Source organism: Lissotriton vulgaris, chromosome 11 (genome assembly GCF_964263255.1).
Source record: "Lissotriton vulgaris chromosome 11, aLisVul1.2, whole genome shotgun sequence".
In the NCBI taxonomy this organism is placed as follows: domain Eukaryota; kingdom Metazoa; phylum Chordata; class Amphibia; order Caudata; family Salamandridae; genus Lissotriton; species Lissotriton vulgaris.
In genome coordinates, this window is record NC_141699.1 from 133,939,942 (window position 1) to 133,963,416 (window position 23,475).

The following is a 23,475-nucleotide window of genomic DNA, read 5'->3' on the forward strand; positions in this document are numbered from 1 at the left end:
GCACCACCTTCAGCAATTCCTGGAAACAAAGAATAAAGCCCTAATTATCCTGCGATATATTTTTAACTACTTGGAATGCTTATTGATTTGTAATTATTTGTTAGATTTATTGTGCTTTTAAGGCAGTTCTTATTTGCCTAATAAAGCTTAAAGAAAGAACAGACTTAAGAATTTGAAGAACCAATTAAAGAAACTAAGATTAAGATGACTAATACCTAAAATTGAACAGTGCTCCCAGACCAGATAGTTTTAGCGAAGAGTTTTATAAAATGTACACGTCAAAATTGACACGTATGCTTAAGGAAGTCTTCCAATCCTTATGTGACCCTGGCAGAACAATAGAGGATGCTACAACATTAGCTATACCTAAACCAGGGTAAGACCATTCAGAATTTTGATAACATTTGAATGGGAGGGCTTTGAGGGAAAATATTGTATCTCCAGAAGGCCAATTGGGCATAGCATTCCAGCACATATACAGCTAGTAAAAGCAGCTCTATTGAGAATAGCGAAATAGTCAAAAAGAGAATATGATAACTATTCTATTGGCTACATATGCACAGAGCAATGGGGGCAGATCTTTTTGGGTTCTAATGTGGCTTCCCGTAACTAAACACAGACCACAGAATATGTAGATGAGGTAAATCACTAGTACAATTATTGGATATCTGGCACACAATAGATGTGAGATCCACTATTATAACTTTGCCATCACTGCTAACCAGGATATAAATTGCACCAAAAGCAGAGTACATGGGGAAGTAGAATGATATCAGATATGTTTAAGTATGGGTAAAATATATATTTTGCTGCCTTAAACAAAGCTAACAAATTCCACAACATAAAAGGTTTAGATATCAACAAGCTCATAACTGGGTCCTCTAACTGACAGTTAAGTAATCAGCTATCGGACCATTAACAAAAGCTGAAAAAATTTTATTCACATACCAGGGTACCAAGGGTTGGACATCAACTCTACAAATTTCTAAATGCACTCTGACAGTATGAATCCTGGCAAAACATGTACAAATGGAACTACAAAGCAAATGAAGATATAACCAGGGAAAGTTAAAAAAACCTTGGAGATGGGCGTATATAAAAGAAGATTATCTGTTCAACTTATTGAATAAGGCATAACTGTTATGAAAGGATTGTATCTTATGCAAAGTACGCTCCACAAAATGTTTTCTGAGACATTAGGCAGATGCTAGAGGTGGTTTGGGAGGGTAGGCACGCCAATACACATATGGTGGCTTTTCGAGTGGTCTCAATAGGTCCTAAGTTTGGATTGGCTCAGCGCCAGGAAAGTGAGGGCGACAAATCTGCATGGCATGACATAAAATACCAAGGATTCCACTCAAAGAAGGTGAGAAAGGATAATCAAATGTAATTATTTGAATAGACAGAATGATAAATAACTCTTGCCTCCTATAATAGGTTATCCTTAAGTTAATGAATGCACTATCTATGAACAAGCGTCTAAGATAGAGGCTGCAATACAATCAGTAGAAGCATTTGGAAAGCTCCAAAAAAGATTAATTCTTATTGTAGTGTTACTGGTTTGTCTGCTTCTGGAGAAAGTCTTCTGGGAAGTGGAGAAAAAACACACAACTTCATTCAGAATTTAACAAGGTGAAAATAACTCTGATAATCTCTAATATTGAAACCTCTGAAACCAGCTGTGCCAGCTGTAGCCACAATTCCCTCCTCAATTGTGACATGAAAATCGTGGCGAAAATCCTTGCAATAAGACTAAGTAAAATGTTCCCATTGATAATATATAAAATTCAAGTAGGTTTCATGTCCTACTGCTCATTGAATAATCACATGTGACTGCTACTCCACTTCTTCTTATACACCTAACAAGATAACGGCAAGAAAGTATCCCTTTTATTTGAAGTTGAGAAAGCATTTGATTGAGTGAAGTGGAAGTACATGTTCGGCATCCTAATAAGGTCTGGCTTGGGTGAAAATGTCATATCACTGATCCAAAGTCTGAACCAAGAATCTACAGCAAGAATTAACTGTAATGAATTTAAGTCTTCGACAACTGTAATTTAAAAATGTGCCCCCTTAGGTTGCTCCATATTGCTGTCGCTATTTATTGCTCTAGAACTGCGAGCGGCACCCATTAAAACATCTGAAGTAACTAAAGGAATACAACCTCTGGCTGGAGCCTTTAAATTAATATTATGTGTGGAAGACATCCTAACCCACCGTTAGTGGTGGCCTAATGGCGGTCATCACTGGAAAGATACAGTTATGTCAGCGTTTCCATCGGAAATGCATTTATTGTGTTTCTAATAACTTTGGCACTGATTCACAAATCTCCACAAAACTTTCCAAAACAGTGCTCCTTCTTACCTAGTTTGTGCATGGAAGGTTTTAGGGTTATCCATCAAGTGGGGGCCAAGTAAAAAGGGGGCTCCCAAAATGCTAAAGCCCAATGCATTTTCCATGGACTTTTTTAGGCACAGCTACAGCAAAAACTGCTGAACGGAATTACACCAAATTTAGTAGGTAGCTAGATCTTGGTACGCAGATTGTGCTTTTTGTGATTTGGTATAAATCCTTTCAGTAGTTTTTGAAAAAGAAAGTTTTACAAATATTTGAATATGTGGACGGTTGGGCCCGCTAGACTCTCAAGGGAGCGCCAATTTAAAAAGAGCACGTTCTGATTTATCCAGGGAGCTTTTTCCCCTTAAGACCATATTAGACTGACTCCGGTGGGAGCGAGAGCTCTTATTGACTGCCAGCAACATCAGGAATATGTTACTGGCAGCCATTATAGAACTTTGGAACTTACAGCCAGATTCATCAAGCCCAAAACGGCTCGCAAAGGGCCAGATTCTGAGAATCTGGCCCTTTGCGAGCGCTATTTTTGCATTTGGGATTCATCATCCCAAATGCAAAAATTGCATTTTTATAAATCGCTAAATTGCGAATAATTGCATTTAAGGAATCTCAATTTGAGATTCCTAAAATGCAATTCATGAACCATTTTAAATTTGCGAATTCGCAATCTGGGGCCGCTATTTACCGCAAAGTCTGACTATGTGGTAAATAGCGCAAAACGTAGAAAAATGCACTTTAGTGCATTTTTCTAAGTTGTATGTTACACACACACATGTCCTTTGGACATGTGTGTGCGCAACACCAGTGTACATTACCATTTCAGGGGTGCTACAGGGTGTCCTTTGGACACCCTGGCTCCCTTGAAATCGCTTCCTTATTTGCGATTCATGAATGGGGAGTCATTCCTTATTTGCGATTAGCAATTAGCAAATCGCATATAAAGAAGCAGTAGAAATCGCTAAAAATATTGCGATTTCTACATGAATCCTGTTTTGCGAGTCTTTAATAGCGATTCCTTAAAAATCGCTATCAAGGACTCGCAAAACATGACAATGATGAATCTGGGGGTTAGTCCCCTACCCTGAACTGTATTATATAATGTGATATGAGGGGTCATGGTAGGAATACCACCTATAATTAATGTGAGAGGGCAGGCATCCCCCCTCTGAGCCATTTTTATCTCTGGGGACCTTATTCCCTGGGCCCAGTTAACTTATTTCGGGACAAGGGGGCATATGCCCCTCTAGAACTGTATTTGGCACTGGGGCTCCCAAGCCTTGGGGCCCAATAGAAATATTATAGGGGGGAGGTGATTGTCCCCTCTTCCCAAGCCATATTCAGCCCCAAGGAAGAAATGTGTTACTTACCTGTAACTGCAGTTATCCAGTATTGGTATCTTTCATAGATTCCCATGCCTGAATCAATCCCCGTCGTCGGGATGGGAGTCCCCGAAATATAAATAAAGTAATGTCTCATTAGACATATAGAGTAATAGGTCAAGGGCCTCACATTAGTGACATATCCATGTCCTATTGCAAAAAGGACCAAACTCTAGAGAAAAACCAATCAGCTCTCACCACCCTTTGGAACCCTCCTGGAAGGGGCTCTAGTACCTCAGATTTTCGTAAGCACAGTGCTGAATAGATGTATCACTGAGAGAACTAGCTTAGCCCTTCCAGGGGAAGCAGGTGGGTTGCATGTGAATCTATGAAAGATACCAATACTGGATAACTGCAGTTACAGGTAAGTAACGCATTTCGTATCCAGTATTAGGGTATCTTTCATAGATTCACATGCCTGAATCAGAGTAGTAAGCACTGCTAAGCACATTTCGGATGGTACAGCATATACAAATTCACCAGATAATAACCTATCAATGGGAAACATAGAAAGTACCAAAGTGCAAACAAGAAATCATTAAAGAACACAATAGAGAAATGTGCGTATAAAAGAAAGGATGGTGGGATGAAAAGAAGGCTCACCTCTATTGAAATAGATGACGTAGCACCGCCTGTCCCACTACAGCATCCTTCATAAGTTCCGCATCCAAGCAGTAAGGCTTGGTAAATGTATGCAGCGTCTTTCATGTTGCCGCTCTGCAAATGTCTGTGATAGGCACACCTATGGAGGTAGACATCGCCCTAGTGGAATGGGCTTGAACCGTAGAACGCAAAGGTTGACCCGCTTGCTGGTGACAGAAAGTAATAGCTCCAGAGATCCACCGAGAGATACTTTATTTAGTAAGTGGAAGACCTTTCCCAGGTCGACTGTAAGCCACAACGAGTTGGTTGGATTTGCGGAACGTCTTTGTCTTGTCAAGTTAGAATTTAAACAGTGTCCTGGGCCATTTGCCTCTTCATTGATGTAGCATCCGATCCATTATCCCGAGTTGCTGGCAAAATCGTTGACAAAGCAAGCAACGCAGACGATGTCAAACAAACAGTCGATAAGGATGTAGACGACAGAGTTTTCATCTAAGGCTCTTCCGTCGACAGCTTTGACGTCGCCGAGGATCGTCAATGCAGGTCCGTGTTCATAGGATTTGGGTCCATAGATGGAGCCACCATCGATGAGGCTACCGTCGATGCGGCTACCATCGACGAGAGATTCTTGTTCTTCAAAGCAGCTGACAGCCACAGCAGCGATGAACAATCCGTCGACACATCTTTTAGCGATAGTCCCTTTTTTGTCTTCGTCGTCATAGATGATGCGGTCGTCAACGCAGGCCTCACCCTCACGAAACTATGGTCAACAGAGAAGTAGACAATGACATTATTAGTTTAGTTTGATGCGATGAAAAGGTAGACGTCATTGTCGTGGCGACAGAAGTTTTCACCGACGAGGGCTTCACAGAGGGAGTGTTTTTCTGAGGTGACGAAATAGTCTCCGGGAGAGACCTGGAGGTTGACTTTATCTTAGATAAGGCTGTAAAAGGAGTAGAGGGCACAGAACGACCCTTGTGAGAGGCAGACTCCATCTTAGATGAGGAGGGCTGGTCCTCAGATTTTAAAGAATGATGATGTTTCTTCATTTCCTTAACAGTCTTGGGAGACCCCAACTCCACCTCACTTGACCTCTTTTTTGATGCAGTAGTTTTGAGGAAGGAACCACTATCTTCATCAAACAGAGGATTGTTTTTGGTCTTCAACTTCTGCAGCCACAGAAGGAGACGTCCCTCTCTATCTCTAGAGAGAAGGTTCTGCAGATCTTACAGTCTCTCACCTAATGCTCAGGGTGAAGGCAGTAAATACACTATTGTGGGGATCATCTGAGCAAGTCGGAGTTTCCCACAGGAGTCACAACGCCTAAAAAGAGACCTTTTTGTAGAAGACATGCTGATCTGATGAAGAAAATATTGCTCAGTAGGCCAAAAGAGAAAGTACTGAGCAGAGCTCAGGGAGACTCCCTTCACACGACATGCAGTAGAAAATCTGAGCGCCAGGAGCCTCTGTGGAGATGGTTCTAGAGGGTGTTGTCGCCTGATTGGCTGGAATTTGGACCATTCCTAATGACTAGGGCGGGATATTAAAGTGAATGCTTTTTCTCTATTAACTTTAATGTTAAAGTCATTATTACTGCTTTTAATGTACTGTGGGACTCCCACGGAACAAGGTTTGACGATGGGGAATGATTCAAGCATGTGGATCTATGTAAGATACCCCAATACTGGAGAATAATAGGAGTTATATATATTTAAAAAGAGTTTGAATTGGAATTTTTCTTTTAATGATACTCATAAATAAAAAAATGTCCACCCTCGTGACTACTTTAACCAACCCGATTCTTTTTTGTTGTATTTTCTTTTCTTCTTTCCTCTTTGGTCTCTGTTTCATTGTCTTTATACACACCTTTTTTCTTTGAATCATCGTTTCTTTAACTTATTTTTTTTTCTGGGTTTCGTATGTCTCATTTTTTCACTTTAGTCTTCTGTTTTTCCTTTTTTCTTTTACAATTTAGAAAGCAGATTAGTTTAAGACAAAAGATGTGAAAAATTGAAGATTGTGATGGCCTCTTACCTCTCGCTGTCTGTTGTATTTGATAATACAGGAGAAGGGTATACGATATGATGTGAACCATTTGAAAGAATTGTATTATGCAATTTGTAACAGGATTACCAAAAGTATTTTATAATAAGCTTATATTTGTTTGTTAATATTAATTGGAGGCTTAAAAGGAGGTTTTCCAAGGAAACGTGTTGTCTCTGTGTTTTTGGATTACATGAATAAAGGATTTTGTAAAACATAAGATGATATGAACTTTCGTGGTTTTATGTGAATAAGGAGTAAACTAAAAAGAGTGGAATCACAAAGGTATGTTGCAATTAAGAAAAAGGTGGACCTCACAAGAGATAATGAAACTTCATATGCTGCCACTTAGCTTGCCCAATGAGTGTCAGAATCCATGCAGCTTCATCAAACAGTGCCAAAGTGGTAATAAAGCAAAAACAATTTAATTGGACACTGAGACAATCATAACCACTGAGTCAATGTTGCCAATTCTGGAATCCATAGTTACAGCCACTCACTGTATGGTAAATGTATTTCCATGATATTTAGAGCTGTGCCTTCTGAAGTCTATTTAGAGGTATTTCTAAATTTAGAAAAATTTCAATTGGGTGAAAAAACTTTTTTTTTTAAACTCATCCTCCTATATTGGTCCCTACCCTTTCTTTCGAAAATCTGTTTCATTTCACATCCACACAGCATCCTCGCTCATTAAACATACATCATTACATTTGTTATTATTCAATACCTGCCTCTTCAAGACTGAATCTCCAAAAACTCATTTTAATTCTAGAGAGAATTCTTAAGCCATAAAGTGTTTCAATTATCTTACATGTATTACCTGAAATGTTGATGATGCTACTCTATGGTATTTATTGCTAGAACAGAAATAATAATGAATACGTAACCTTTTGAAATTGAATGCATATTGCTTTTCTTTTTATGGATAGTATTGTGTTAAATGTGAGATAGCTATGTCAATATATGTGTTATGTAAAACTTCACCAACCTTTGAAAAGACATGCTGCAGCATCAGCAAAATGTGGCCATTAAGAATGCCATACTCCAATCTTTTGGGCATAAATTCATTTGCTTCATCCATGTCAGCAAACTCAGTGATTGATTCTAAAATTAACAGACGATTGTAAATGTATAGTCTTTTAAAACATGCTTATAGTCACATAAACCAGATATCACTGTGTATTCGGCAAATATTAATGGTTTAGAATTATTTTGTAAGATACTTTTCCAAAAGCTGTTGAATAATAAAAATGCGAGAAAAAGTACAGAAGCTGGCAGAACTCATTTGATATCTTCCACTAAAATGATTTTTTTAGAAACAAGTTTGGATTTTATTTCATTTTCTCAGCATCTCCTTCCATCCCTAGAAATGCACAATTTCCCAGTTGAAATATTTGGTAATTTTACTTGACTACGCAGCTGAGTCTTTAAATTACAAAATAGTTTAAGATAACGATAAATTGGTAAAAGGTCTACATTTTTAAATAGAAAAGCGAGAATACCAAAAGTTAGAAAGGCAAATGTTAACATAAGGAGAAAATGGAAAATATAGTTAAAATAAATAAGGGAAAGGGTCTGTAATGACTCGATAAAGGTCAGGAGTTTGCATGAAATATAGGGACAGACAAGAAACAAAAACAACATGGATACACAAGAAAAGAGGATGATTAGAGACCCTGAGACTACAGACACTTGGACAGTGGTGACTGGGGCAGAAATACAGGACTGGGTCCTCTAAGGCTGGTCAATGAAGAAAGACCAATCAAAACAACAGTGGACTGCATCCAGCACAATTTTAGAAGCAGCATAGAAGTATTTAGATTTGCAACTTCTTGGTTGTATGGGTCCCATATGATCAGTTTGCTCATCGTGTTTGTGTTCCCTACACCTTTGTTTATATTTTGCCTGCCTTTCCTTTCATTTTTATTCTTGCTTATTTACATCAATTAAGATAAAGGCTCCTTTGGCAGTTTTGGGCCTTCCGCAACTCAACTTAATCAGAAGTTGATCTCACCAACATAGTAACTTAGTGCACACAACCTCTGGAGGATCTCTAGATATTGAGTTGATTAATTACCATTAAATGAGCCATATGGGGAATGGATTTGCTCAGTACTGATATAGATGCACATTTATTTCCATACTTAAACTGTACATGCTTATCGTTAAATCCAGACACGTCTGTATCAATGGCTATTTTCCACTCCTTGAGAGAAAGTCAGAGAGAGAAAGCTGCAATCATAATCTTTGACAGAGGAACCTTCAGTGTGTTTCTCTTCTCCTCCCTATCTCCATTCCCCCGCATGAGAACCTGAAAGTCTAAGTTCCTTCAAGTCTGTGCCTGGGGCTCTCATTTGGTGGAAAGTGTGGATTAGCATCAGGTCCTGCTCATCTAAACCTCATAAGAGAGCTTGCCCAGAATGTAAAAATAGTCAGGGTCTTCTTTAGGGTAAAGATACGGATTCTGATATGAGCTAAAGAAAATGTTAGGGTTTAAAAAACCTTAAAAATAAAAATTTTGAACAAACAAAAGTTAAAAAAGCAGGAAGATTGAAAATAACACATGAAAATGTAAAGATTATAAAATGGGCTTAAGTTACTTTTAAGGTAAGGGTACGGGTAAGAGTTCTATAGTAACATAAAGGAGCACAATAAGGTTAGGTTAAGAGAAAGGGTTAGACATAGGGTTGAGTTTATAATTATAGTTAGGACTAGTGTAAGGTATAGGATGATGGGTCGAGAGGAGAAAGGGTAAAGAGAAATGGGTTAGGCTACTGGACAATATTATGGCTAGGGCTAGGATAAAGGCTTCAGTTAGGCATTATGTTAGGGTAAGTGACACAAATAGAGATATCTAAATGATGAGGTTAGGGGTTGAAGTTGAGTATGCATAGCAGTAAGGGGTACGTAATGGGGTTAAAATCAGGGTAGGAGTTGCTCTCCTATTAGAATTTGATGGTCTGTGCTGTGTCTGTGGATCTGCTCCTTCCTCTTCGGCAGGACGCAACGGATCAGACTCCCCCCTTTCCTCTCAGACCCCACACCTACCACCTGTGGAGTCCCCCAGGGCTCCTCCCTCAGCCCGACGCTCTTCAACGTCTACATGGCTCCACTTGCCCCCATCGTCAGAACCTACGGACTCAACATCGTGTCATACGCAGACGACACCCAGCTCATCCTCTCCCTATCCAAGGAGCCCAACACCGCCAGACGCAACTTTCGAGAAGGCATGGAAGCCGTCGACAAATGGACGAAAAACAGCTGCCTACAACTAAACACCAACAAAACAGAAGTACTCATCATGGGCCCACACCCCGACGCCTGGAGCGACACCTGGTGGCCCACCGCCCTCGGAAACCCGCCAACCCCCACAGACCAAGGACGCAACCTGGGAATCATCCTGGACTCCGAGCTCAAAATGGACCGCCAGATCAACTCTGTCTCATCTTCCTGCTTCCACACCCTCCGCCTCCTTCGTAAGACCTTCAAATGGATCCCCCTCGAACACCGAAAGACAGTCACTCACGCCCTGGTCACCAGCAGACTCGACTACGGCAACGCACTCTACGCCGGAATAAACAAAAACCTCATCCGCAAGCTACAGAACATCCGGAACGCCGCCGCAAGACTGGTCCTCAACCTGCCAAAACACTGCCACATCTCCCAGCACCTGCGCACGCTCCACTGGCTCCCCGTCGAGGCGAGAATCACCTTTAAGATGCTCACCCACGCACACAAGGCCCTCGACGGCACCGGACCAGCATACCTGAACAGCCGGCTCAAATTCCACGCACCCCAAAGGACCCTACGATCAACCCAGCTCTCCTACGCCAAGGTCCCCCGCACCAGAAAGACCAGATCAGGAGGCCGCTCCTTCTCCTTCCTCGCGGACAAAGCATGGAACGTCCTTCCGCTCCACCTCAGACAGACAACATCGCTCCCCATCTTCGCAAGAAACCTCAAAACCTGGCTCTTCGACAGACCCCCTCCTTGATGGAATGGAACCTGCACCCCCACCTGGTGCCTTGAGACCCTTACGGGTGAGTAGTTGCGCTTTAACAAACTCCTGATTGATTGATTGTGCTGGAGAGGATGTAGTTTTGCAAGCACAAAGAGACAGTTGTTCTTGCAATGGTGGGCACTGTGTAATGTCCTTTTTTGCAGCTGAAAGAGTACTATAAAATGTAGTGCTTGGAGGCCCTAAAGAGGATACTGAAAGCAGACAAAGGAAGAAGTAACAGGATGTGTGTCTAGAATAGACTGAAGCCGCAGTCTGTGTGGAGAGCCCTCAAATATCCAAGTCGCCCTTGAATGAAGGGTGAGCTCCTCCCCTCTGTGATCCACTTAAGTAAAGATGGAAAAGTTCCTGAACTGTAATCCTTGTCTTCTCCCAGGAGAATACCCATTACAGTCATAGGCACTGAATTGTTCCACCCAAGTGTGTGTCCCAGAGTACTTTGAGAGAATATATCCCAAGTTCACTCGGGCTACCCTCGGGTCTCCTCAAATTGCCACAGCCTCCCGAACCAGAAGCCAATAATGCAGGGACTAAACTGCGGATGCAGAGTGCCCACGAGAGAGGTAAGATACCTCCACTGCTCCTCTCCTTCAGTGTGGGTGGCGGGAACCGGACTGTTCCATACCTGGAACAAACGAAATGCCGCGAAGCAGACCAGTTAAAGTCCGGACTCAAAGCATGGCAGGGACTATCCAAAGTGCGTTACTTTAAACCGCACGATTAATGTCAGGAAGTGCTCCAACCAAGAAAAGAAGGAGCGGAAGCCCAGAGAGGAACAGGAAAGGCAGCCTTTATTCACCCGGTCACAGTTCTGATGGCGGCGAATGCATTTCGGCGTGTTCCTTCGTCAGCGCCCAACATCAGCATGACTCATAGTTCCTCCCTGCTTCCATTTACATGGTGTGCACAAGTTCGCCCCTCCCCCTTGTGAATACCGCTCATCAGGTGTAGTCCGTTCTCCATTCTCCGGACGGAGATGTAATGAACCAGAATGAAGTTAATCTCCACTTTACGGGGGAGATTAGTTCGGTAAAAGTTAATTACTTAGACCTGAAAGTGGAGATTATGGATTGCAAAATCACTACTTCCCTTTATAGAAAGCCCACTGCTGGGAATAGTGCACTTCACGTTGCAAGTGCTCATCCCAAGAAGCTAAAGAATAGCATTCCCTACGGTGAATTTTTAAGATTAAAGAGGAACTGTTCAATGGAATGTGATTTTGAAAAAGCAGTAAGTGGTAGCATAGATCAATTTCTAACCAGGGGATATGATGTGGATCTTCTAGAAAGTACTCTAAAAAAAAAGTCAGAACTCTACCTAGGAAAGAACTATTAAAATCTAAACCTTCTAAAAAAGATGAGACGGGAAAGTTTAGAATGATCACCACTTATTCAGGTGACTCCAACAAACTTAGAAACATCATGAAGAAAAACTGGCATACACTAAAGACAGACAATATTATTGCAACTGATGTACCAGCAGGGCCATTGATTACTTTTAGGAAGGCACGTTCATTAAAGGATAGCTTGGTTCACAGTCATTTGGAGAACATGCCTCTCAGACAGGGAACATTGAGAGACATGAAAGGCTTCTTTCCCTGTGGGAAATGTAAGGCCTGTGCCCCCAGTAAAAGAGTGTTAACATATAAAATCAAGGGACTAAAGGGGGACAAAAAGATCAATAAATTCATGACTTGCCAAACCACTCATGCAGTATATTGCCCTATGTGCCCCTGTGCTTTAAACTACATAGGGAGCACGATAAACATGGTGAAACTCAGAGTGCTGGAGCACATGCGCGCCATCACGAAAAAAGATTTTAGCTATCCAGTGGCGCGCCACTTTTCTGTGAAACATAATAGTGACAGGGACCTGTTACGTTATTTCTGCATTGATCATGTACCCCCACACATAAGAGGAGGGGATAGAGTTCTAAAATTGAGAAGGCTAGAATCCCGCTATATCGTAGACCTTGGCGCAAAGTCCCCGAATGGACTGAATAGTGGGGAGGAATTAATAGTACACCTTGGCAAATAAAAATGAGAATTATGATGTAATATGTAAATATTTGAATTTAGAAAGATGACGTGGCAACCGTTGCTTTGAATTTGATGGGGAACATTTATAGGCCTAAATAAGGCTTGATAACTATGGAACAGAGGGTATTCTGTTAGCAACCGATTATATAAATGGTTGCTAATGCCGATCCACGGCAAAAAATTTTATATTATGTACTAAGAAGAATGAAATTGTTGGGTTCTCAATCACATGTACCCGAGATACATTTACGTATAATGAAACAACTTATTTAAATGAGATAACTCCTTTTTAGGGCGAGCAGACCTAAAAGCAGGCGGAGCCTGCTTTGTCTGCGAAGACAACTGTTGTTGGCGTGTTAGAAGGAATCTGAGACGGAGCTCAAGCACAAGCGTCACGGTCTCAGATTCCTCCTCGGGGCCGCGCACAGCACCACACACGCATGCGCATACACAGAGACACACACCACACTCACGCATGCGCACATACACAGCCATACACAGGCACACACTGCATACACACACGCAGACCCACACGCACACACACAGACACATTCGAACACACACAGACACACGCGCGTACACCCCCCTCCCCTCCCCTCCCACTCACCGGGCTCTTTCGGGCTGGTCGGGCACTCACCGGGCTGTTGCTGGGCATCGGGCTCCTCTCTGCGGCAGTCTCCTCACGGCACCAGGGGACAGGACTTCACTTCCGGGGCTCCCTCCAGCACCTGGGAGCCCTGCAACACTCTGGCTGTTGGCAGCCCCGGGACTCTCCTCAACTCATGGGAGCCCCGGGCTGCGGAGAGGCCATCTTCACTTCTTCCTCGGTGTCGGCGGGCGGGACTTCCTGCCGGATTGCAGGCCCCGCCCCCGTCTCGGCCAAAAGTGCCTGACTTCCGGTTTTCACGGAGCAGGGCTGCGGCGGTGATTTCTTTCGGGGGCAAGAGGGGTAAGCACCCTCTAATTAAAATATAATTATATTTCCTTCTTGTGTCGCTTGGGAGGCCCCGTAGTATTAACACTGGTTATACAGGGATCATGTGTTACACAATGTTTCGGATCCCGCTAGTATCTGATTTTTGCTCGGGTGAGCTTCGATATTGAAAGTCAGGTGGCATGTTTTGGTTTTTCTTAAACGAGGTAACCGACAACACATTTTACCAAGTGAGAATGCCGTTTCTGGTGGCTTTTGGCATTTCAATATTTCGATAACTTCTTAATGGCACATATCTTTACTCAAGTTTACGCAATGCGACTTCTTGCTAAAGGTAGAGACAATGACATTGACTCACACTCTTACAATGTGAGCTTTTTGTGACTTCCTCTGTTATATGGTAATCCTTTCGTTTTTAACCCGGCTGGGTAGTACTGACACTTTATGTATAGCACGGTTCATTGTACATGGCAATGTTATATGTGGGACCATCTGATGTAAGCCCATTTTTGTATTTACCCTATCTTTTAGGTGGTAGCTCTCATGATGTCCGGAGCCTTATGGCCTAACCAATCTTTTTCTACGTTGCCACATAGAGTTACTCTGCTTCCTCTTCTGCTTTCACCACTGTGCCTCTCTCTTCTGGTGTTGTGCCTCTCTTCTGCCGCTGTGCCTCTCTTCTGCCGCTGTGCCTCTCTCTTCTGTTGCTGTACCTCTCTTCTGCTGCTGTGCCTCTCTCTTCTGCTGCTGTACCTCTCTCTTCTGCTGCTGTACCTCTCTCTTCTGCTGCTGCTGTGCCTCTCTCTTCTGCTGCTGCTGTGCCTCTCTCTTCTGCTGCTGCTGTGCCTCTCTCTTCTGTTGCTGTACCTCTCTCTTCTGTTGCTGTACCTCTCTCTTCTGCTGCTGTACCTCTCTCTTCTGCTGCCGTACCTCTCTCTTCTGCTGCCGTGCCTCTCTCTTCTGCTGCTGTGCCTCTCTCTTCTGCTGCTGTGCCTCTCTCTTCTGCCGCTGTGCCACCCTCTTCTGCCGCTGTGCCACCCTCTTCTGCCGCTGTGCCACCCTCTTCAGCCGCTGTGCCACCCTCTTCAGCCACAGTGCCACCCCTTCTGATGCTGTGCCACCCTCCTCTGCTGCTGTGCCACCCTCTTCTGCTGCTGTGCCACCCTCTTCTGCTGCTGTGCCACCCTCTTCTGCTGCTGTGCCACCCTCTTCTGCTGCTGTGCCACCCTCTTCTGCTGCTGTGACACGTAAATACAACACATATTACATTACAAATGCTATAGGTGTCACACAGTTAAAAATATTAGCATTGTAAATGACGAAGCTATTAATTTTGCTATTTTCAAAACCAACACATAAATAAAAAAATTGTCATTCACAATACCAATAGCTCAAACTTTCCTAATGCGAGACCTATTGCATTGCAAATGCTTGTTTTAAATGGCGCTGGTCTTTACTAGACGATGCACAAGATCACTTTTTCCATGTCGATGAAATTAATGTGGTTCCCTTTAAAAATGGCGATGGTAAACTAAACTGTAAACACTGACGAAGGAAAAACCTTTTCCGAAACGCGTCTGTTTCTTTTTTTAAATGAACTTGCTGCTGTGAGAACGAAGCCTCTGGAGTGCAGTTTTTCCTTCTAGAATGGATGGTGAAGGATTTTGGAGCCTGATATATATATATATATATATATATATATATATACACATAGATATACATACATATATATACATATATATATATACATATATATGAATTCCAACCGGAAGGTTAGTGCAACGCCTTTTGCACCAAACCCAGTGCGCAGACACAGCTGATTAAATCCAAGCCAGACTTTCTTCGGATATAACTCCTTTATTTCATAAGGTGCAGAGGTGCAACACACTGCCAAACAGACGCGTTTCGGGCGTGAACGCCCTTGCTCACTGTCAGCGGGTTAACGGTACAACATCAAGTTAAATACATCACTTAATTACACCAGTGCGCGCCAAAAACGCTCCTCAAACAATTCAGTACAATCAAAATAGGACTGAAGTGGGAACCCATTTCCAAAACACACACATATTGGTCCCGCCATTTTGGAGTGGTGTGTGATTGAGTTAAAACAAGCCATATTTATACAATTTGACAACTATGATGTTTACGTTGTCAAAACCGGAGTCAAGAGTTTGGTGATTATGACAATGGTACATTTGATTAAAGAATAGTCCAATATAAAGTGCAAATGCATAGAAGTTCTCAAAGTGCAAATCTTGTTATGTGCAAATACGCAAAGATTTATAACTGTGCAAATACGCAACATAATACCTGTACAAATACATTACTCGGCACATGAAAATATTTCATATATATACACACATTAAAATCTATTCTTTATACTCATTCTTTTGTACCAACGTTTCGTAGTTTGTCATACATAAAAAACCACATTTGTTTGTGCAAATACGCAAATATATACAGCAAAATAGACTCCATATGATGCAGTAACCTTCATATTTGGCATATTTTAGGCTCTTATTAATGTATCAACATGCTCGGGTTCCTAAAGTTTAGATTTAGAGGATCTATGTATGTACGCGACAGAAATAAATCCAAATTATGTTTAAGTGTTCATGTACCGTAAAAAGTGCAAAAATAATGTGAAGGTGAGGGAGTGCTGAGATGTCCTGCTAGACTAAACAAGACAACATCAAGGTTTATGTGAAACAAAAATAATCCAAATACTCATTAAATCATTGTGCTTAGCTGCTTCAGTTACATTTAAAATATGCTACTGCATAGAACTTCAACATTGCCCGTTAGTTCCGCAGGTGGATGTGAGTGGATATGACATATGTTGGTACTCTAAGGTCCCTGCCACAGACCCTAGATCTACCTATGGATAAACAGAGTCATATGTTGAACAATAGAATAGCATATACAGCATTGATTTCAAAAAGACAGCAAAAACGCGACTAAAAATACAATACAGAAAAGGTAGCCGGACTGACAATGCACAATTGCCCATTCCATTATGTCCGATCAACAGAAACGGAAATATTCACAGAAAGGTGCTAAGGTCTTCTCCCATGTTCAACCCTCCTGGGATCTTGGTATTAAGGCGAACTATGTACAGGGACTCCATCTGTCTTAATTTGCTCTCGTAGTCCCCACCCTTCTTGCTAGTTCTTACCGCATCTATAACATAGTAGCTAAGATGGGATAAATTTCTGTTGTGAAATTGATCGAAGTGGCGAGCCACAGGGTAGTTTTTGTCACAGTTCACTATAGCTCTCAAATGCTGTAGAATACGTTGGTGTACAGGTAATTTTGTACTTCCAACGTACCTCAGATTACACGAGCAAGTGAGAACATAAACTGCTAATTCAGTCTTACAGGTGTAATGAGACCTTATATTGATTGGTTTATCGCTGAATGGTGTCGTGTATGATTTGGTGTTGGTGCCAAACTTGCACGCTCTACACGATATACAGCGGAAGAAACCCTTCCGAGGAGACAACCAATCTTCTTTCTTAGCTGTTTCAGGTGAACTCGAGACTAGAGCATTTCTCATGCTGTATGCTCGCCTGTAAGTCACTAATGGTTTATTGGGCATCAATTCTTTAAGGATGGGGTCAGTCAGTATAACTGACCATTCTTTCCTGATTAACTTTGAAATTTGACTGGCCTGACGACTGAAGCCAGTGATCAATCTTATTGCTTGTTGGCTTTCATCACGGTTATCAAGTAAAGGCATTACGTCAGAGGGGGCCTGTAGGAGACTAGTCCTATCAATCTTATTAGCTTTGCTCATTGCTATTTTCAGGGCACTGCTTTTATAACCCCTAGCTTCTAACCTCTTCATAGCTTCCATTTGGTGGAAATTCCTTTGTTCTGCTGAGCTACACGTTCTGTGTATCCTAAGGAATTCTCCATACGGGATAGATCGAATCGTGTGCCCCGGGTGAAAGCTTTGAGCGTGCAGAATGGTGTTGCCTGCTGTGCTCTTTCTGTACAGGCTTGTTGTTATGGAGCCACTCACTATGCTCACTTGAACATCCAAAAAGCTGACATCAGTCTTGCTAATATCTGCACTAAAGATAAGGTTGGAGTTGTTGGCATTAATAGCATTGACAAAACTTTCTGCCTCCTCTCTGCTCCCTCTCCAGATTATGAATATGTCATCAATATACCTCATATATTTAACTACATTTTCCTGCCAAATGGTGGAGAACTGCGTCCTGAGGACATGCTCCTCCCACCAACCCACGTGGAGCCCCGCGTAGGTCGGGGAGAAACATGCCCCCATAGCCACACCTCGCAATTGTTTATACATTTTGTCATCAAACAAGAAAACGTTATTATTGAGGCATATTTCAACCATGGATAACAACATAGCACTATGTTTGTGTAATTCAACTGGTCTTTTGCCAAGAAAAAATTTCAAAGCTTTCATACCATCCTCATGTGATATGCTAGTGTATAAACTGGCAATGTCCATAGTGATCAGCAGAAAATCTGGAGACCATTTGCATTGTTCCAGATTATTTAGAAAGTCTGTACTGTCTCTAATGTACGCTGGAAGGGTGGTCACAAAGTCCTGCAAATAATGATCGATATATTTCGAGGTGTTTTCAAACAGGCTATGAATAGCTGACACTATCGGTCTGCCTGGTACCGGTCTTACCCTTTTATGGACCTTGGGGATGAAGTATAAATTCGGTATCACCGGATGTTCTTTATACAAATATTTCATTTCCTCCTTGGTAAGAAGGCCATCCCTTTTCCAACCATTGAGTTGTTTCCAGTATTCCAATTGGATATTTCTGACTGTTCTTGAGTCACAAGGTTCATAACAAGCTGTGTCGTTAAGGTGGCGATAAGCTTCCTCCATGTATTCGGCTTTGCTCCAAAGAACCACATTACCACCTTTATCAGATTGATTAATGATGATGGTGTTATCAGATTGTAATTTCAACATTAAATCATTGTAAGCTTTGGTCTTGGGGTTGATGTGATTCTTACTTCTACTAACTTGAATGTGCAATTTTTTCAAACCATCGGTTAGTAGGTCTGCATAGGTGTCTATGGCATCCTTGGGCATAGATGGAATAAATGTCGAGGGTGGTTTAAAGCCACTGGGTTCACTTTGGCTGATTTCGATGTTTCCCTCGTCGGCCACTTCCTGAGTGCTAGGAGTTGATGTTAACTCGTTACGCAATCCATGCATTGATTTCAATAGGGGGACATCTCTGACTTGCAGACCGCTTCTGTCTGTATTGAGTGTGGTTGACCCGGTTTTTTTGGGTTGAGTTAAACCCCCTTTGATGGCGTAGTATTTGCGTAACTTCAATTTTCTAATAAACTTGACAACATCTACACGAGTGTTCCCATAGTTAAAATTGCTTTCAGGACAGAATGATAATCCTAACGCCAACAGTTGTTTTTCAGCTTGGTCAAGTTGCACATCAGTCAGATTAACAATGGTTTTTTCAATAGCTATTGCTTGTTCACCACGTTTTTCTTCCTCTGTGGCCTCCCTTTGCTTTTTGGCGCATTTACGACGTTCTCTACGCCTTGCGTTTCTGCGCCGGTTGGTTTCGCGTTTCTCGAGCGTAGAGTACCTTTTCTTTGAATCCTCACGAACTCCATCTCTTCGTCCAGGGTAAGCTGCCCCAAATCCCCTTCCTCTGAACCCTGGGCTCCTCCATCAGATTCCTCACTGCTTGGAACCAGGCTCTCTGATGAAATTGAGGCAGTAAGATTACCCGTTTCTGACGTGCTTGCCTGGACTTGGGGGGGTGCAGGTGCAGTTTTGATTAGTTTAGCTCCTGTGGCTCTCTGTTTGCGTAGTTGATCGTACTTCCTCGCAAATGTATAAATTTGTCCGAGTTTGTAGTCCTGTTCGTCTCTGGCAAACTTATACACTTTCCTTTGCTTGATCGTGCTTTCATGCTTACTTAGTCTGTCTTTTATGTCTTTGCGTGTTTGCTCGATTAGGGCAATGTCCTTTGAAAACGTGTCCTTTGATAGTTCTTCATTAATTCTCGTTATTTCCAAAAGGTCCTTGTCCCTATCGATTTTTGCATATTTTACTAGCAAGCATAGGAGCCTCATGGACGCCTCCAGGTTACTCTCTGCCCAATCCTTCAGTAGTAATGGATTAGGATTTTCAAAGCTGGGCACCAGCATAATTCTTAAGCCCCGGGGGACCCGATTCACCTCTCGATATTTTTCTAGTGAGCGGATCTCCCACCACTTCGTGAGTTCACTTCTCATGTGTTTCTCTAGCTCACGCAGTAGTTTTTTCGCATCGCTGTCTTTAACCACTGTAGCGCTTTTACTCATATTGCCACCCTGTTTCACTGTGGGCAAATTCTGAAACAGCTGCTCGAACGCCTCCTCCCGTTCCCGCTCCTCTGACATGGTTGCTCCTCAGTAGATATGCACGTATGTTATATGAAAAAGCAAGAAACTGCACATGTAACGCGCGTCTCCTTACCGCTGGCTGCTCGGACACTTCTTCAACCTGCTCCCGGGTTTCACTTCCGAGGATCAACAGTAGAACTGGACTTCTGTACCAAACGGTTCCGACTTCCGACGGCTCCCTCGGCACACAAAAAGTCCCGTCACTGGATTCAACGATAACGTGAATAGCTCCGAAATGCAGGGGGCTGGTGTGGTTTGCTTCCCAGCAACACAATCCAGATGGTCAGTCTTCTACCAGCCGGCTTCGTTTCAAGAAGGGTCTGCGTGTACAGGAGCCGACCTCGTCCTGTGTAATACGAATTCCAACCGGAAGGTTAGTGCAACGCCTTTTGCACCTAACCCAGTGCGCAGACACAGCTGATTAAATCCAAGCCAGACTTTCTTCGGATATAACTCCTTTATTTCATAAGGTGCAGAGGTGCAACACACTGCCAAACAGACGCGTTTCGGGCGTGAACGCCCTTGCTCACTGTCAGCGGGTTAACGGTACAACATCAAGTTAAATACATCACTTAATTACACCAGTGCGCGCCAAAAACGCTCCTCAAACAATTCAGTACAATCAAAATAGGACTGAAGTGGGAACCCATTTCCAAAACACACACATATTGGTCCCGCCATTTTGGAGTGGTGTGTGATTGAGTTAAAACAAGCCATATTTATACAATTTGACAACTATGATGTTTACGTTGTCAAAACCGGAGTCAAGAGTTTGGTGATTATGACAATGGTACATTTGATTAAAGAATAGTCCAATATAAAGTGCAAATGCATAGAAGTTCTCAAAGTGCAAATCTTGTTATGTGCAAATACGCAAAGATTTATAACTGTGCAAATACGCAACATAATACCTGTACAAATACATTACTCGGCACATGAAAATATTTCATATATATACACACATTAAAATCTATTCTTTATACTCATTCTTTTGTACCAACGTTTCGTAGTTTGTCATACATAAAAAAACACATTTGTTTGTGCAAATACGCAAATATATACAGCAAAATAGACTCCATATGATGCAGTAACCTTCATATTTGGCATATTTTAGGCTCTTATTAATGTATCAACATGCTCGGGTTCCTAAAGTTTAGATTTAGAGGATCTATGTATGTACGCGACAGAAATAAATCCAAATGATGTTTAAGTGTTCATGTACCGTAAAAAGTGCAAAAATAACGTGAAGGTGAGGGAGTGCTGAGATGTCCTGCTAGACTAAACAAGACAACATCAAGGTTTATGTGAAACAAAAATAATCCAAATACTCATTAAATCATTGTGCTTAGCTGCTTCAGTTACATTTAAAATATGCTACTGCATAGAACTTCAACATTGCCCGTTAGTTCCGCAGGTGGATGTGAGTGGATATGACATATGTTGGTACTCTAAGGTCCCTGCCACAGACCCTAGATCTACCTATGGATAAACAGAGTCATATGTTGAACATATATATATACACATATATACATATATATATATATATATACACATATATATATTATATATATATACACATATATATATTATATATATATATATATATATACACACACATATATATATATATATATATATATATACACACACACACACATATATATATATATATATATATATATATATATATATATATATACACATATATATATTATAAAGAGAGAGCCCAAACCTATGAGGCGGGTAATCTCAGTAACCACAGCACCAATCACAACACCCAAAACAGTGTTGGAAAGGGCAGTTGCAGCAGAAGGACATAGGCTATGCAGACGGATAAAAAAAATTATTTAAAAAATTGCAAAAAACGACATCATCCAGAAGGCCGAGGGATAATATAACATCAAACAGGAGATGATGTAATAATGTGACTCACTATATTGAGACTGAGAGCCTGGAGCCAAATTGATCGTGAACAAGGGATATGCTATCCCGAAACGCGTAGATTTGTGCCTGCCTGCTTGAGAAACTCCATGCTGTGAGAATTAAATGAAAAAGCATATAAGTGAAGACAAACGCGAGTTTGTCCCGTTTTTCTCCCAGCTGGTGGAATTGGTTGTGGATTTAAATGCAGTGTGGTTCTGCCAGATATATCTCTATACTACTATAATAAAGCAGAAACTTTCAGGCTTTGAGACGGGTAAACTCGGGAACCACTGCGCCAATCTACACACCCGATACACTGTTGAAATCGGCAGGGTGTGTAGATGGTTATAGGCTACATAAATTAAAAAAATAAAAGTTATTTAAAATTTTAGATAAAAAAAAGTAGTCCCTCAAAAGTAGCGCCGGCCCCGATGTGCGTGGTCACGTTAGGAGCACGGGGAGGAGCGGCGTCCGAGGAGCGGCGGACATGGCGCAGGGGAGGAGCGGTGACGTCAGGAGCAGAGGACTGGCGGCGGAGGAGGAGCGGCGGACATGGCGCAGGGGAGGAGCGGTGGTGCGAGCCGACAGGCAGGAGCAGCGCCGGCGGAGGTAAGGGCACCCATGTAGGGGCAGGCGGGGGTCGGGGCAGGCGGGGGTCGGGGCAGGCGGGCCGGGCGGCGAAAAGACAAACGGTGCGTTACAGGAGGAAAAGGTGACGTGTAGCCACAGGGGTTTTAGATGGAGGAGCGCCGGCGGAAGTAAGGGGACCCCAAGTCCATTGAGAAGTGGTTTGGGTCGGGGAAGGCGGGGGACGGGCCGGCGGGGCCCTGGCATAATGGACAATTTAGGGGCCGGCGGGGGTCGGGGAAGCTGCCTGTTGCTCCCGGACAAGGTCGGGACGTGCTGCTAGTATATATATATATATATATATCCATACTAATATTATAAAGAGAGAGCCCAAACCTTTGAGGCGGGTAATCTCAGTAACCACAGCACCAATCACAACACCCAATACAGCGTTGGAAAGGGCAATTGCAGCAGAAGGACATAGGCTATGCAGACGGCCACCATATACATTTAAAAGTTAAAAGAACCGTGCCAGCAAAGTAGTCCCTTGTGGGTGTGTCTGTGTTCTGCTGTGGGCGTGTCCTAGGGGCGTGACAAACGCTGGGGGCGTGTGGTACATTCCGCCGTTCATGCCATGTGAGTCGTAATTGCGCCGCATCAAGGGGCAGGCTGGGGGAGTGTCACGCTGGGGCCGTGACAAACGCTGTAGGGGTGTGTCCGCGCTGTGGGCGTGTGTCCGCCCTTCCTGCCATGTGAAGGGCCAATTATGCAACTGCGCCGCATCAAGGGGCACGCTGGGGGCGTGTGATACGTTCCGCACTTCATGCCATCTGGGTCGTACATTAATCAGATCGTCTCCTGTGGCCGTGTGCTGGGGGCGTCACAAAGGCGTTCACCTCGAAGCGTGGTAAGTAACCATACACAAGACTCCCTTGGGGGACTGCCCGTTGTCTCACACATACTGGGGGTGCCAAATGCAGTGTGTGCCTTGGCCTGGGTGCGTCTGAAAGGGCCGAACGCAGTGTGTGGCTTGGCCTGGGTGCGTCTAAAAAGCACTCGGGCCGAAGAGCGTCGGTGTGGGTCATAAAAAAATAAGAACAGCAGGAAACAATCATTCAAGACTCACAAAATTCTAATTGTTAGACGGTCGCCGCTGGCCCTCAAGTGGGGGCACACGCGACTGAACGGGTCTGCGGGGACAATG

The 23,475-nt window shown here is 42.8% G+C and overlaps 1 protein-coding gene across 1 annotated transcript in view; it reads right to left on the reverse strand.

Annotated features, from left to right (window-relative positions):
- The window catches only part of DNAH10 (dynein axonemal heavy chain 10), a 1,963,751-nt gene that overhangs the window by 1,781,914 nt on the left and 158,362 nt on the right, over positions 1 to 23,475 (reverse strand). Inside the window, exon 5 of the mRNA XM_086942901.1 lies at positions 7,369 to 7,484. Coding sequence (XP_086799027.1) covers positions 7,369 to 7,484 — 116 coding nt within the window. The remainder of the gene's footprint in view (positions 1 to 7,368; positions 7,485 to 23,475) is intronic.